This window comes from Tasmannia lanceolata, unplaced genomic scaffold (assembly GCF_043159265.1).
Source record: "Tasmannia lanceolata isolate RefF3 unplaced genomic scaffold, GAP_Taslan_0.1 ptg000004l, whole genome shotgun sequence".
NCBI classification, from domain to species: Eukaryota; Viridiplantae; Streptophyta; class Magnoliopsida; order Canellales; family Winteraceae; genus Tasmannia; species Tasmannia lanceolata.
The window spans coordinates 2,385,375-2,401,612 of NW_027518681.1; the positions used below are offsets into that span (position 1 = coordinate 2,385,375).

The 16,238-nt window shown below is 38.8% G+C and overlaps 1 protein-coding gene across 1 annotated transcript; it reads right to left on the reverse strand.

Annotated features, from left to right (window-relative positions):
* Positions 1 to 3,809: 3,809 nt before the first annotated feature.
* On the reverse strand, positions 3,810 to 12,113 carry LOC143876027 (beta-galactosidase 5-like). Its single transcript, XM_077377630.1, has 19 exons — positions 11,803 to 12,113; positions 11,608 to 11,703; positions 11,410 to 11,522; positions 11,238 to 11,304; positions 10,935 to 11,027; positions 10,479 to 10,622; positions 9,689 to 9,777; positions 9,288 to 9,393; positions 9,071 to 9,158; positions 8,027 to 8,145; positions 7,751 to 7,915; positions 6,729 to 6,907; positions 6,505 to 6,614; positions 6,019 to 6,128; positions 5,800 to 5,910; positions 5,600 to 5,713; positions 5,314 to 5,516; positions 4,825 to 5,161; positions 3,810 to 4,473 (listed from the first exon to the last, which is right to left on the reverse strand). Exons 1-19 carry the CDS (start codon positions 11,974 to 11,976, stop codon positions 4,336 to 4,338), a joined length of 2,556 nt encoding a protein of 851 aa, XP_077233745.1. The 5' UTR covers positions 11,977 to 12,113; the 3' UTR covers positions 3,810 to 4,335.
* Between the last annotated feature and the right edge of the window lie 4,125 nt (positions 12,114 to 16,238).

Consider the following 16,238-nt stretch of genomic DNA (forward strand, 5'->3'; position numbering starts at 1 on the left):
GAAATGATTTTTGGGGCACAACCTATTTAGGTTGTGTCCCATCTTACGGACGTTTTGGATCATTCTATAGTGTTGCCCCTAGGGAACTTTTTGAAAAATAATGGACTATAAGGCCTTTCATCATATAAAAAGTCGATTTCCATTTGATTTATATGGGCGTTCAGATAAGGAGAAAAAGGTTAGGAGACGAGAGTCGAGAAACTGCTTCCTCCCCTTCTGTTTTTCGTGACCATTTTCTTCAAAAATTCAAAAAGACAATAAAATAGAAATAAAGGTTTACCTACACAACTTTACCGTTTTGCTTTTTCTTCACGTTAAAGGGTGCGAATGGATCGCGTGGGGGGGTGAAAATATCATTGAGAGTCTGAGAGATGGTTTAGTGAAGATGCTCATCTCTCAGCCATCATCTTTTGTGGGAGGGATTTTCTAGGGACTATCCCACAAGCCATTTCACGGGCCAGCTGATGCATGGGAGAGGAGCTACGTAGGCTCACTTTTCAACAGATTTTGTCTTATTCATTTAATTCATCTGAAGTGGCTGCACTATCATGCAACATCTGGACCACAGAGACGCAGCCCGGTATGGACAGGTTTAAACAGGTTTAAAGGGCCTAGACTAACGTGTTCCATCTGTCTTCCTTTGGCATTATTGGTTAGGTACCTAAAAATTGGTGTCAAGCACCCACCAAGTTATGTGCTCGAGTCACGGATGACCTGCGGAGAGCTGGGTATGGGACCAGGTAGGACCTAGCTTGGTATGTAACAAATTAGAAGGGTAATTTTGTACGTAGGTGCCCTCCATTCGGATCTAGAACACTCCATCGGATTTTGTGGCTATATGGTTACAATCTAAAATAATTTTGGACCTTGGGATATGGATCCAATGGATATGATCAGAACCAGCTGTTGTGCTCCAATCTTATCCATTTGTTTCGGACCTTATAGATCCATTGACATCCCTAATTCTGTCTCTATTCTAATGTCCATTAAATTTCCTTTTTCTTTTTTCTACTTCCTATCGAATCAACTAACGAAATTGTCTCTCACATGTCTTACATAGGATGCTCTGCAACTCTGCATCATACCAATATCCTTCATTTGCTAATCTGTTTACCTTTTATCTTCGTATAGGATGCTCTCCATGATACCCATGTAAGACTTCTCCTCCCTCCATGTGAAAAAAAAGGAAAAGGTACTCCACGTCCAGAAAGATTCTAAAGGCAACACTCCATGATCATTAGTGGGTTTCATGGTCTGGAGATTTTACATGCGGGCCTGTGAAGTCCAATATTTTTCAGAAGTTATAGTGGGTCCTACTTCATAGGTGATCCAAACCGTTTATCTGTTGGGGGCCAAACATAAATAGGTTGTTCCTCAAAAATCATTCCCATAGGTTGATCCTAACCCTCCGATCTATAGAGGATTCTATAATGTGGTTAGGATAATCATATGGAGATGATTTACCGGGTACAACCACAGTTAGCAAAACTTTGTTTTAAAGGGCGTTTTTTTCATTTAAAACTTTTGCCATGAATAAAACTCCGTTTTTTAGGCAAATGTTTTACACACATTTAAAATGCATTTTAAACACATTTTTTGGCCAAGGTTCCACTTTTACCCTCACCATATTTTGTAAATGACAAAATAGGAGATGATATTTTCACCCCCTCTGAAGTACGCATTTGCCGCCCTTATAACGTGAACAGTGGGCAAATTTAATGCTTTTTGACGCCAGATCACGTAAAAAGGGGGGCGAATGTGACAGTGCATACTGCAGAGGAGTGAAAATATCATCGTCCAATTCTAAACTCACTTTCTTGTGCTCCCGTTTTTTTTTTTTTTTTTTTTACTACATTTTTTTGAAGGAAAATGATATCAGCACAACCATGTTTTGTTATAGACGCTCAAGTATCTTGTCTTTTACCATTTAAAGAGCGGTCAGAAGGTCATTACATTTTCCAAAAAGCTCTTACAAGCCATTTAAATACTAAAAGACAAGATATATGAGCGTCTTTAACAAAACATAGTTGTGGTGATGTCATTTCCCTTTTTTGAACCAGTACTGTATTAAACTCGAATTTTTGCCGTCCTGTTTTCAGGTATTGCTAACTATGGGTACAACCTAATTACGTTGTGCCCCAAGAAGTGAACAGTTTTGATCATCCTATAAAGTGGGCCCCATTATATTTTTTGAAAAATAATGGACTTTAGGCGCCCACAGCATATAAAATCTCCATGGCTTAAATAAATCCCTAAAATTTAGTGAAAAAATACGTATTTAAAATTGGTTTTTTGTTTTCATGGTTTATAGATCTTAGAATCTTTTTGTGCTCTCCTCAGTCTCCTTCTCCCTCCCATTTCTCACCCATCTCTCACAAGTTACAACTAGCCCCACAAATATTACATGGAATATTTTTTCCTGGTTGGCAAACATGGCCTAATGATTCTACACAGATGCATCCACAGCTATCACTGTTGTGGTTGATCATATAAAAGAAATCTCATTAGGAAAACCATTATTTTAGCTTATCTTGATGCAACCATAACCAATATTTTAGCTTGTAGACCGAAGGCTAATATCATCCTATCAAAAGTAGACCTAAAGCAACGGGCTGAACTTATGCTCGATGGCTAGGCAACATGCTAATGTGGCTGGATTGAATACAGAAAGAAGTTAGAGGACCATATTTGACAAATTTCAAGCAATCTCAGGGCAAGCCATTTCACTCCTATCTCTTTCGCTCTAAGCGACCTGACCACTTTCATGCTTTGAATGATAAGTAGTGCTTTGTATCTTCTTGGGGCTTCAGTTGCTTTCAAAGAAGCAAGTCATGAAGTGGACTGGGGTGCAACTTGGGTTGGGCTCAACCCGAACCCCACGGGTTCAACCCGATTGGGTTGGGTCAGCATTCCCCCAACCCGATTTAATTTGGGTTGGGTTAGGGTTGAGGCCTTGGTAACCCGACCCGACCTCCGTCTAATTTTATCTTGATTTTCTTTGGGTTATGTTTTTTCTTGTACTTTTCTATTTGGCCCTTAGTGAACCCCCAAACCCAACCCAACCCGATTTTGGTTTAGATGGGTTGGGTTAGGGTTGAGAGATTTAGAGGCGGGTTGGGTTAAGGTTGACCATACTCAACCTCCGGTCCAACCCGACCCGAGTTGCACCTGTGGACTGGAATGCCACGTGGAAACCATGGGAAACATCCAAACTAAGACATTCCTCTGGATCCTTGCACATGGCAGGCCTGTTATGTTGTTATGGGAGAGGCTAAGGTAGGATATGAATGAGGGGCATATGCCCTGAAAGAAGAAGATTCCATCCCCATGTACCCTCTTGTTATTCCAATGATTCTTACTAATAGGGGCACTGCACTCCAACCTCTGGCTGGATAATTTTCCATCATTTCCACCTCTTTTTGTTGGCCCTCTTTCTTGAAAATGACTAATTTTGGGAAAAGGCAAATAAAAGGAGTAGATATGTGGTTCAGGAAAATACAAACAAAACAGCTAAGAATGCAGCTCAAGAGAAGACAAACAGAAGAGGGTGTAAATGCTGGAAAAGTGGGTGGAAATATTAGTTCTTAAAATAGGGTTGTTATTAGATGCATTCATGATTTTCAGGCATAAGTACAACTAGGGCCCAATTGAATTCTTTAGTTCAATGGATTGATCAAGCACCATAATTCATTCACCCCCGCAGAATGATTCTAAAGCCTCCAATTTGTGACTTTTAAATGAACTGTTAAGCTGACTATAAACATACAGTAACAATACTAAGAGCATTTAATTTCTAATAAACATGTACGTAAAGCATAATAAACTGACAATTTCTAGCAATGTAGAAAGAGAACATCAGTCTTAAGTTGACAGCAACACCACCTAGTCTTCACTGAATTACACAAGAAACATCAATCTTTTCCCAACATGGGATTCCTTCTCCCCAATAATGTAGCACAATAATCACACATCCATTATTAAACAAAGAAAAACAAGACAAATAAATACAAGTGGAAGAGCATCTCCCTCTATTTTCCTGCTCCCCCTCTTGTCTAACTTCACTCCCGGCGCCCATTTCTGGTTAAAAGGCTGGGCGCTGGGCGCTGGGCGCTGAACTCTGATATCAGAGAACATGGGGGGCCGACATTCCAGCCCCACAACTACAACCACTATGATACAAAACTAACATTACCACTACGAACAAATGGGCGGCAAAGTAAGACTTATCAGACTTTGCAGAATGCTTACAGCTATACTTTTTTTTTTCTTTCCTTCTTTGGTATACAGTTAACCACTCCATGTAACATAATGCGAACCTTTTTACTCCGATTGCTATCAGCCTCTTGAATTGGGTTGCGTTGCGCTGCTACAAACAGCTTCAACGGCTACTCGCTTCATCACGTTGGGACATGGGTCCCCGCCAAAATTATTCATGGAAATGGTTACTGAGCACCTTTGTTGCCCTACGCACTTCTGTGGAATATAAAGCAAACATGAGAATTTCTTCAGTGAGGTAATTTGTTAGAACACATAAAAGTAACATCTCTAAAAATGTCGGCATTTTAGAAATTAAGGGCCATTTTGGATACCTCTAAAAAAATATTTGCTTATAATCTTTTACGCAAATGGTATTGAAGTTAGATAAGATTACTTACAAATAATGGTTATAATAGTTTTAGAAATAATTTAGTTAATGGATTTCAAAGAGGGCTTAATGTGCAGTTTAAGGATGTCTAAGATAGCCTATATAAACATTAAAACATACACATTACGTATTTGTGTGCATACATATAGGTAGATAAATGAGATGGGTACTTTCAGCACCTTCTCTAAGATGTTGTATGAGTTCGGAGAGTGGCAAGTTCCCTGCTGGAAACTCCCACAAGTCCCCAGGGGAGTCCCAAAGCTAGCGAATTTAATGGCTGAGATGGACTGTCCTGTTTGACACCGCAGGTGCACTTTGGGCTTGTGGAGCACTTCTGATTTGCCATAGCTCTCAATATGCCAATTCTTGATAGTTGGATGATATTCTGAAACATCGGCACAGACACTTGAGGTTGATCTCTTTGCAAGAGAAATCCCCGACGCATCACCACCCATTTCTTCAAATACTACCAACAGATTTCTAGTCGGATTCAACCAAGACCGGGGCACATGATACCTGAAAATCTGGCATTAGTTTGCATGAAGACAATGTAAAAACATTGAATAAATTTCCAGTATCTCACATACTGCCAAGTAGTAGAAGAAAAAGAAATACTGCAATGAAATATTCAAGGTAGTATTTTTAAAAAATTATGTTGCCAATCTTACCAGCGCTGCGTTGGCTGGCCGCAACCACTTTGACACTTAGGTGACCGATAAGTCCCAGCATAACTACAGTCATTGCAATTACCATTTGCAAATGCAGTCCAATATCTCCCAATGCTCTGCCCATTAATCCATATTTGACCCTTGCCCATACTCCCCATATCCAAAGCCAAACGTTCATCTCCCTCGGGTGCATCAAAATAAGCCTGTGAGTTCCAAAACCAAATGTCAAAACTCTGATGCCAAGAGTCGCTACGAGTTTGGAATCAGATTCACTCTCATTTCTTACCTTGTGCCATGTTAAAGGCTGTTGTTTTTTACCAACCAAAGAAACTCGCATCCATTCCACAGACGAAATGCCATTCGGAGAAGCGAGATTCATAGCTTCCCCTTTGAGGCCAACCTACATAAAAATTTAAAAAAAAATGATCAAGAGACAGCTTCCCAAAAAAGGTAGATAAATATTTGGCTCAGGAATAAGATTTCAACCTGGTAGGACCATTTCTGCCAAGTCAAGTCTCTCTTCCCTTGGTCAATACCATGCAGCACAACAGGGCCGAGGACTCCGGTGTTCCAATTCTCAAAATGGTTCCCAACATTCTTCACCACGATGGAATAAGTCAGAATAATTGATGTAACCATATCGATTATTCCAGCATAAATGTTAACATTAAAACATGTAAAAAGCCCAAGTTGTCAGGAACTTACCGGCAACCCAACGGCAATGCTTAGAAGTGCAATTCTGTTAATCCCAGCATACATGTTAACATTACCAGTATATGTGAAACTCCTACTCTCCCTGCTTCCATAGGCAGTCCCTGTCATACCACAAAAGGCAAGGGTGTTTTATTAAAGAAGGATACTTAAATAGTTTTAAATTTTGGCCAAAACATTTTGGTTTCGGTTTGGACCGAAACAAAAAGTACATTGAAACGGATTTTTATATGATTTCCCCGAAATTTTGTTTTCGCCCTCATTTACAAAATTTATACTGAAATGTTAAAGATTTTGACCGAAATAGCCGAATTTTCGGTTCGGTGGAATTTTTTTAAAGACATGATTTCGGCTGAAATTTCCACCGAAACGGTTTCAGTGGTGGCCGAACCCGACACCGAAACCGACATTTAAAACCTTGGTTACTTATCAGCTTGAAGAAAGAGAGTAGCACTTTATGGGAATAGCCAATTGATGTACCTGAAAGTTGACCATTGATAAAGACATGCAGAGCATGGCCAGTTGACTGAACAGATAGAGTGGGAACCTTCCCCCCACGCAAAAAAGATTCAGATGGATTTATTTCCACACTGAAAACAGCAGAAAATTGGAATATAGTTACAATAGCAACTAATAAATGAGAAATAATTTTAACCGGCTTATATAACTCTGCAGGTGGAAAGGGGAAAATGAACAATTCTCACCTGGTCATGTACCACAGATAGTCAGTTGTATCCCTTGTGATATTTATCTGCTCCAATAGACCAACTGCACTGATCATCGAATTGTCCTCCATTGAAGAAATATCTTCATCATATGTCTCCCATGCAAGTGATTGAGTGTTGCCAACATCCATTTGCATTTTTGATGTTTGAACTCCAATCTGAGATGTATATGTAAAAAATGTTTGGCTGGTTTAGGGTTTTTTGGGGATTCAATGCGAGGGACAAACTATAAATAGCCTTCTAGTAAGCCAGATGAAGATAAAAACGAGTAGGTTTGCAACTTGGGTCGGGTTTTACCCTACCTGAAAATAACCCGGTTGGGTTTAGAAATCATGGGTCTTGGGTTGCGTAGGGTTTTAGGATGAAAAACCAGACCCAATCTTGGGTCGGGTCGGGTTTAAAGAAAAAAACCCGAAACCCGACTATGACTTTCTTAAATAGCTCTTGAATGACATGGTAAATTATTTTCTAATATATTGATATAAATGTTTTCATTGGGTTGATCATATTTGTGATGTGAAAAAATAGTTTCCTTCTTAAATTTATGCACATGATATAAATTTAGAGATTTTTGGCTTGAAAAATTGTCGTTTTCTATAATCTTTGTAATTAGTCATTATCTTACGCTAAATAATAAAAACCCGATCCAACCCAAGCCAACCCGAGAAACTATCTTGGGTAGGGTCGGGTTTATGAATCTAGGGTTGTTTCAAAGAAAACTAACCCGAACCGACCCAAGATACTTTCTCGGGTAGGGTAGGATTCTGGAAAACCCAACCCGCCCACCCGAATTTCAACCCTAAAACGAGGTTATGAAGTTATTCAATTGAATGCCCAAAGAAAAACCATGATAATTTGCTCATATACAGGATGAACAAATCCAAATCAGAAGAACACAAATTTCATAGCAGCTTGAGATGAGACCACAGGCCCACATGACTTTCAAGAATAACTGAGAAAAAAATAACAGTTGGCAGTTCTCAATGAGTCGCTTCACTTACTTTAGCAGTGTTAAATACTACATTTCTGCAATCCGGAAGGATGCTGATTGACCATGGTGGCAGAGTGTAGTGCATGTTATTGAACATAACTCTTGCAAGGGACTTTGGATTATAATTTGATAGGAAAGCTGCACAGCCTCCTGAACTAGAAGAGAAGACATGTGCCTGTAAATCCAATACTAGAGTCAGTTCAACTATGATAAATTTGTGTAAAGTGTACTTAAACATCTAGTCACTATAAGCAAAGGATCCAAAGACGAAAAAAATGCCATTAACCTGTTCAAAAGGCCCTAGAGAAGTAACAATCGGATCAGCAGAAACTAAAGCTTGCTCACATAGCTTAATGGCCTTATGGAGCTCTTTCAGATGACCATGTTTAGGTTGTCGGCTCAACCCTGCCAAGTTACCACAAATCTGCTTATGAACTTGAAAAAACTAATTTGTAATTTAAAAAGGAAAACTAAAAAGAATCATGGGTAAAGTTTACGCTAAGGTGAAATCCATAGCTGCCCGAAATGCCTTGTGGTGGGGGAGGGGGGGACGTGACTCCTCCAAAACGCATTTTGGAAATGGAAATGAAATGTTAAAAAATATGGGGAAATGTTTGGAAACACATGGGAAACTTATAGGGAACATACGGAAAACACATGGCAAATGATCTTCAGAAATCACATCCAATAAAACATGAAATACATTTCAAAAAGGAAAAGAGAAGAATATATAACAATAAACAATAAAAATAAGTAAACTAATATACTTAAAAAAAGTTTTAAAAAAAATGCATGAACCATCTGTGCATGCCTCTAATTTTAAATAAAAATAAAGAAGAAAATCATAAACACGTGCATTTGTGTGTAAAAGCTTGTAGCAAAAAAAACAAATTCCAAATCTTCAAGGGTGCCTCTCATTTTTCATACCTGTTTCTCTTTCATTTCCTATTTGTTTCACTCGACACTTCGCTATCATTTCTTAAATGTTTCTAACATGTTTTCCAAGACATTTCTCAGTGCATTTCTTACATGATTTCCTCTCGCATCCCGCTTTCATATTTTCCCTCTAGCTTTCTCCCAATGCTTCCATTTTCACGTTTTGCTTATGAATTTGTTTCTAACCCGGTAACTATGCACCATACCACACCATAGTAATCCTCTAAGAAAAAAATAACTATGCACCATACTACCATACTTCCTACTTTCTATCATACATATGGGCTGGCCATGATTGATCTAAACCGTTCACATGGTTCACCGCTCAAAATCAATCAAATGCAAATTACATGCCCATCATTGAGTAAGAACAAATGAAAATTCTTATTTTTACCATATTCATCAATTGGAGCATCATAGTCGTAGCTGGTAGTTAAGAAAGGGCCTCCAGCAGTTCGTCCAAAATTGGTTCCTCCGTGGTACTGTTGAAAGCATAAGTGCAAGAGGTCAGGTTAATCAATTTTAATTTTGCGTAGCCTGGAACTTAGAATGAACTTGCCCAACTTAATTGTAGTAGCCGCAGCTCAAGTTTAAACCATGCAAAATCTTACCATGTAATAATTAAAAAAGGAACCACCCTTTTGTATGAAGCGTCCAACGGCAAATGCCAAATCCTCCACTGGGCGCTTGTGAATAGGCCCCCCAAACTCTGTAAACCTGCGATTGCAATAAAGAAAAGAAAAATGAAAACAGAATTGATTTCACCTTAAGCTTTAAGCCCTAGCTTACCTTATTTATACTATTATATGAATTCTCCTCATGCAGGGTATATCAAAACCCTCTAATGAAAACCCCAAAAGATATAAATGCCTGGAATCTATCTAAGGTTCCATTTACCAGTAAAACTCAAGGAATAAATGTCATAATTTTCAAGTTTTAAACAGCAATGCCTGTGCAACATACTGGCCTTCACATTACACAGAAAATTCCAAGAGTTGGAGGCCAAACTTACCAGCCGCTCCAAGCCTCGGTCCACATTGTAGGCTTGTAAGCTTTGTTAGGAGTAAAATAGTCACAGTAGAAACCATTGCACGCATTTATCTGCCACCAAGATTTGGAAAAAGATGTCTAAGAAATAGCTCAAGAATATCCCTTCCAAAAACCTTTCTACATCCCAGAAATAGTAAACACAGAAGGATACAGGAAGTTGTAAGTGATTATGCAAGAAAGATAAAGCCAGCTTATTGCGTTTAAGCCAAATTAAGAAGATTACTATCAACTTTATAGCTTCTTCATGGCTGCATCCCAAAATTGCAACTAACGAGCACGATCTTCAGAGATTAAAACATGAATTAGGAATCTAAATTAAAAGCAAAACATCTTCACATATGAACAAACTAACAATTCAACAAGTGTACTAAGAATCCAACACAAATCCACGATCCCAAAGCAATAACAAAGCAATTAGATAAAAATTACATTACTAGAAAATGGAAGAACAGACAGCTCCTATGTCACACAATCTCCAGATTTTCAGGCAAGGACTGGCGTATATAAAAGATTTATGAATGAAACTGATATACTCTTAAATCCAAAAGAAGAGGAACAAAAGCAAGATCAAAAGATTTACCACACTAACAAAAGGAACAATTAGAAACCAGCAGCAGAACTATCAACATGAACAGTATTTTCCTAAGTCTTAACTAGTGTCATTAGATAGGTTGTTTAATTTTTTATCCCCAAGCAAATAATTCTCTCAAGTTTCTAGTATAGGGACAAAATGTAGAGAGTGGTAGACTTACTATTGGATCTGGGGCATCATCTTCTTTGCACATCACCCACGGGACGCCAGTACCCAATCCAACTGCCATATTTGCAGCCCAAGTCATGTACGCATAGCCCGGAGCCCCTAACGCCTTACTTTCGGAACCATACTCATTTTCTATCTGTCCAAATAAAACCAGATCAACATAAGAAAAATGTAATAAAATTCATGCTAAGTTTCTTGTATGATAAATACACAGTAGCATTATGTCTCCATCCAACTCTTTCTCTAGTAAAACATCTGCATTTTCTCCCCATTTATTCCCATTAGCTTTTCTGCCTCTCATTTACAATTTCTCAGATGGGCAAGCAAAAGCAGACAATTGAAACATACCTAATTATACAATAAAAAAAATTAGCACTCACAAGAACCATAATCTTCAAATAGTTTTATATTTACAGAGCAAACTACAAACAAAAATCAAACCAGATACCTGTGAAAGAATAATAGGGCCACCCTGGGACTCAAAGAGTGATTCACTCTTCATCATCTGAACAATCTTTTGGGTGAAACCTTGCATTGCCATCTACAACACAAAAAAGAAAGTAGAAATTACATGCATCAATAATCTAGAAAAGATAAAGCAAAAAATCACAGTTATTAGATAATTAACACAGTAATTGTACTTTTTTTTTCTTTTTTTTCTAGAAAACAGAAACCCAAAAAAACCCATGCATGTTTTACATATATTTACTAGAAAAGAGTAAATCAAGACTAAAGGATGAGAAATTTGTACCTTGAAAGGCTCATTATCTGTTCTAAAACTGATGCCTGGGACATACTTCAGCCACACAGGAAAACCTCTATTAAGGCCAAAAAAAAAAAAAAATCAACATGCAGATAATCAAAACAATAGATCTAAAAAATAGGGAAACAAACATAGATAAATAAATAAATATGGGAAATACCCAAAATTCCACTCTGCACAAATATAAGGCCCAATGCGCAAATGAACATAGAGCCCTGCAGTTTGCACTGTCTTTATGAATCGTACCAAATCATACCTCCCTTCAAAATTGTACTGAAAAACACACATAAATTAAAATAAATGCATATACAAAAAAAATATATAGAAAAAAATAAAGAAAAAGGGGAAAAAGAAATACATTGCCAGGAGAAGGCTCATGAACATTCCAAAAAACATATGTGTCAATGACATCTAACCCTCCATCTTTAGCCTTTTGTATGAGATCTCCCCACATCTGAAAAAAAAAAAAAAAAAACCCCATTTCATATATGAAGCAAAAATAGAAAAAAATAGCTATAATTTCAACAAAAAAGAATAAAATAGCCTTTTATACTTCAGGGGTGCTTCTTGGATAATGTATGGAGCCTGAAATGAGAATTCTTCTTTGACCATTTATGAGTATAGCCTTTCTATCATATGTCACACTGCCTTGAATCAACTGAACAAAGAGAAACAAGAAGAAGGAGATGAAGAAAAAGAGGCTGAAACTTGAGATTTTGGCCCCCATTTTTTTCTCAGAAGAAAATGCCACAATGGGAGAGAGGGAGAAAGGGTTCTTAGCAATTCAGCATTATATATAAAAACAAAAGGTGTTATGTTTTCCGTGGGAAAACTACAGAGTAGGTGGTTTCACTTCACTGCTAGTTTGCCTTTTTCTCTTTCTCTTATTCACTCTCTCATAAAAGAGAACAGATTGGGTTTTTTATTGGGAGGGGATTGTTTTTCGCTCCCTATGTAGGATTATGCGCCTCTCTGTAACTGATTTGACGTCACAAAGCGTTAAAGTCTGCCATAATTCACGTTAACAAGGGGGCGCATAATCATATATGGAGGGTCATTTTATTTTTTCCTGGTCAGACACAACTCACAGTGGCATTTTTCCTTTCTTTAGCTGAGCAAGGTACAGTAGGGTGGAGATAGTAAATACGAAGTAGGAATATATACTAAAATTAATATTCCCAAATTGCCCTCGGATTGAGCGAGTCTTCTGTTCTTAAACAAACCACCCTCCGAGCACACGAAAGAGAGAGAGAGAGAGAGAGATTAAATTTGAATTTACTATTTGGATTTTAGATTTTCTGGATTTGGGCGTTAGATCTTTAATGGATTTTGGAAAAAATTTAGGCGGATTTTTCTTATTAGCCAATGAACCTGTAATTGGGAATATAAATTGAACTCACTGCACGCCCGACCAGCCACCTCGTGAATAGAGACAAAAGCTGCTCTCTTCATAAACGAGGTGGCTGGTCTAATGTGCGATAGACCAGCCGCGAAAACCCTTTTGGGATGGACGCTAGGCTGCTAGCAGTTCCCCATTTCATTTATCTAAAGTATCCAATTTAGGTTGGGTAAAGCTGACCCAATTTAATTTTGGGATGGATAAGGCGTGGGGGAAGCTAACCCAATTTAATTTTGGGTTAGGTAAAGGTTGAGGCCTTGAGCACCCGGCCCGACCCAAACTTGACCCTAGCCTTGAGCACCCACCTAATCAGGCATGTTTGGAAAATCGGGTTGGGTTCGGGTTGAGAGATTTAATCAAGGGTTGGATTAGGATTAACCCTCCCTGACCTACGGCCCGAGTTGGGTCAGGATAGCGTTGAGGTTTTGGGTCCTCGGGTTGGGCTAGCATTGGCCTCAGCCCAACCCAAACCGACACTATTTGCACCCAAGTACTTGCTTTGGATCTCTTATGACCCAAAAATGAAATCATTGCGCACCCAAGTCACCACCTTTGGTACTGTGACTAGACTATATGTAAGTCTCAGTTGGGCTTGAAGACTTGTGATGCTTAATGACTCTGGTTCACACTAGAAAGTGAATCATGAAAACCCTAAAATGGATGGATTAGATACCCTAATCTCCAACTCTACATGTGGGGATTTTTGTATTGTTTTTTTTTTAATTTTCTAAACACTCTATCTGGCCGACCACATTTAGGCGTGTTAGAATGAGAAAGATATTTAGGCAAACTAATAAATGAATGGTTTTGATTATTAAACTGATGTACTTTCCTTGTACCTTTGCCTGCCTATTTTTATTTTTTTTTATCTAGAAGCATTGGGACAAAGACAGCCTAGAATTCTCTAGATATTTACTACCTTTATTTAAGTGTTTACATCATTTATTACCAAATTGCCCTCACCTAAAAGTGCAAAATACAATGCACAACCTTATTTTTTAACTTTGTACCTTATTTTCCTAGATCCTTTGAAAGTCCTTAGCAAATCCCACTGTACATAGGATTTGCTAAGGACTTTCCCAGGAAGGCATTTCGTGGCTGGCTGTTGCATGCGGAGCAGCCACACAGGCTCACTTTTCAGCAGATTTTGTCTTGTTCATTTAATTTATATGAGGTTGCTGCTCTCGTACGCAACAGCCACCCGCGAGATTCCTTCTTGCGAAAGTCCTTAAATACAAAAAAAAGGGGCTAGAAATATCTTTTACCTACGTATTATTTCATATAATGGGAAATCATTAGTCATTACTACACATAATGGAAAATCATGTGCCATGTGCACGTCCCCAGAACAAACTTTTAAAAGGCAATTCTTTTTCCAAAATTTTCTGCTTTACGACCATTTGTTTACTGGATTTGCTAGGGACCGTCCAAGAAGGCATTTCGCGGACGAGTTGTTGAATGTGAGCCTCAAATGAATTAAATGAATAAGACAAAACATGCTTAAAAGTGAGCCTCTGTGGCTGCTCTCACGTGCAACGGCCCATCTGTGAAATGCCTTCTGCGATGGTCCCTTGCAAGTCCTTTGTTTACATTTTACACATTAAAATGATAACTTGATAGGGATTTGCTAGTCAATTTCGTACAGAGCTAAATCACGGATGGCTTTTGCACGTGACAACAGCCACCGGAGATGAATTAAATGAATGAGAGAAAATCCAAGAGAAGTCAACCTGTGCGGCTGTTCTCACGTGCAAAAGCCAGCTGCGAAATGGCTTTCCACAAAATTGCCTAGGAAATCCCAACTTGATAATATCCCTATAAATAAACCATAACAGTATATTCATGTGAAATGAAAAATATTCTAAGAAATTGCACCATAAATGTTTTTCCTGCAATCCAAACAGGGCCTAAAAAAAATTAAAAAGCTAAATAAACGGTGATTCCAATTCCCCGACCAGTATGGCACTCCTAATGGTGATTAGTAGTTCATAAACAGCGATTTCTAGCCTACATGTGCCGTGTCTATGTCATTGGGTCTATTGATTTGACAGGAGAGCACGGGACCCACTTATTGCCAGTGTCATTGGCCCCACCTTGATTGGATGATCTTTAACTCTTTGATCCATAAATACTCAGCGCTCCACCAACAAGAGTTTTCTAGTTCTCTATCTTACAAATGTGATATTCCGTTCGCCAAGGGACCAGACCATGTGGCTTATCCCCATGTGGGACCCAAATTGAATGTGAGGATTGATCAGGTGACTCTTCGTCCGGTTGATTTCAATTCGTTATTTTTCAGGAAAACCTCAACCCTACTCGAGCCAAGTTGCACCCTAGGCTGTTATCCAATGAAACCTTCGCCATGTTTGGCATCCATGAAAGTTTTTTTCATGGAATGTTAGTTTATCAAGCTGTGCGAGATGGGCAAGGAGGTGCGAGAGCGAGAGAATTAGGGGTGCAACTCGGGTCGGGTTGAGGCCAATCCTAACCCAACCCGAGATAGCATTCCCTCAACCCTAATTCGACCCAACCCAAGCCTCGGGTTGAGGATGGTCAACCCTAACCCAACCCGCCTCTAAATGTCCGATTGAATCAGGTTGGGTTTGAGCTTATCGATGGCCAAAAGAAAAAATACAAGAAAAAAACATAATAATAAGAGAATCATGATAGAATTAGAGGACGGAGGTCGGGTTCGAGTCGTGTTGCCAAGGCCTCAATCCTAACCCAACCCAACCCAAAATTAAATCGGGTTGACTTTTCCAAACCCTAACCCAACCTAACCCGAGAAAATGCCAACCCAACCCGAGCCAAAATCGGGTTGAATTCAGCTCGCCCAAGCTGCACCCCTAGAGAGAATTGAGAAGGCATGACTAAAGCGAGTAAGAAGTGGCCAAAAACAGGGAAAATAAAAACTCTACACAAAAGAGCATTATTTTTCCTAATTTTCAGCCACTTAGCACAGTCTCCAAACAGCGCTATTCAATTTTTTTTAAAGGGACCCTTTATTTATTTAAGATGGTATCTGTCTAAATCAACCATAATCATATCATTTCCCCCTAAATTGTGTAAAGAAAAAAATTTCCCAAGAAAAATTATTCCATCAAAAACATTTTTCTTGCAATTCAAACAGGGCCTAAAATGCCCCGCCAAAATTACGTCTTCTATTTTGATATGCCCACCCCTTCTCTTTTATGGAGAGGCTTGTTTAGCTGCTTTTGGTGGGGGACTTTTCCATGAAACATGCTTTGTCGAGTGTGACCCGTAAAGCCATGTGCACCACATCCAAATCCCCTGTTTTTTATATTCTCACTGCCTCAAATCCTGTCCATGTTTGCATATCTAACAAAGGTCAGAAAAACTTTTCCAACCTCTCAACCAAACCCTAAAACCTAACCACGTCAGCAATTATTGGATCATTTCTTACCAACCCAGTTTAATGAAAACCCCAACATTATTGATGAATATATTATTATTATGAGGTATTCTAAACTCACAGGCGCCCTTGCTGAAAAGGGCTGAAAGGGCGCCCCATTGGCTGAACGCGGCTGCATTTATGATGTCAATAGTCAAAGACTACTAAATGGCTGAAC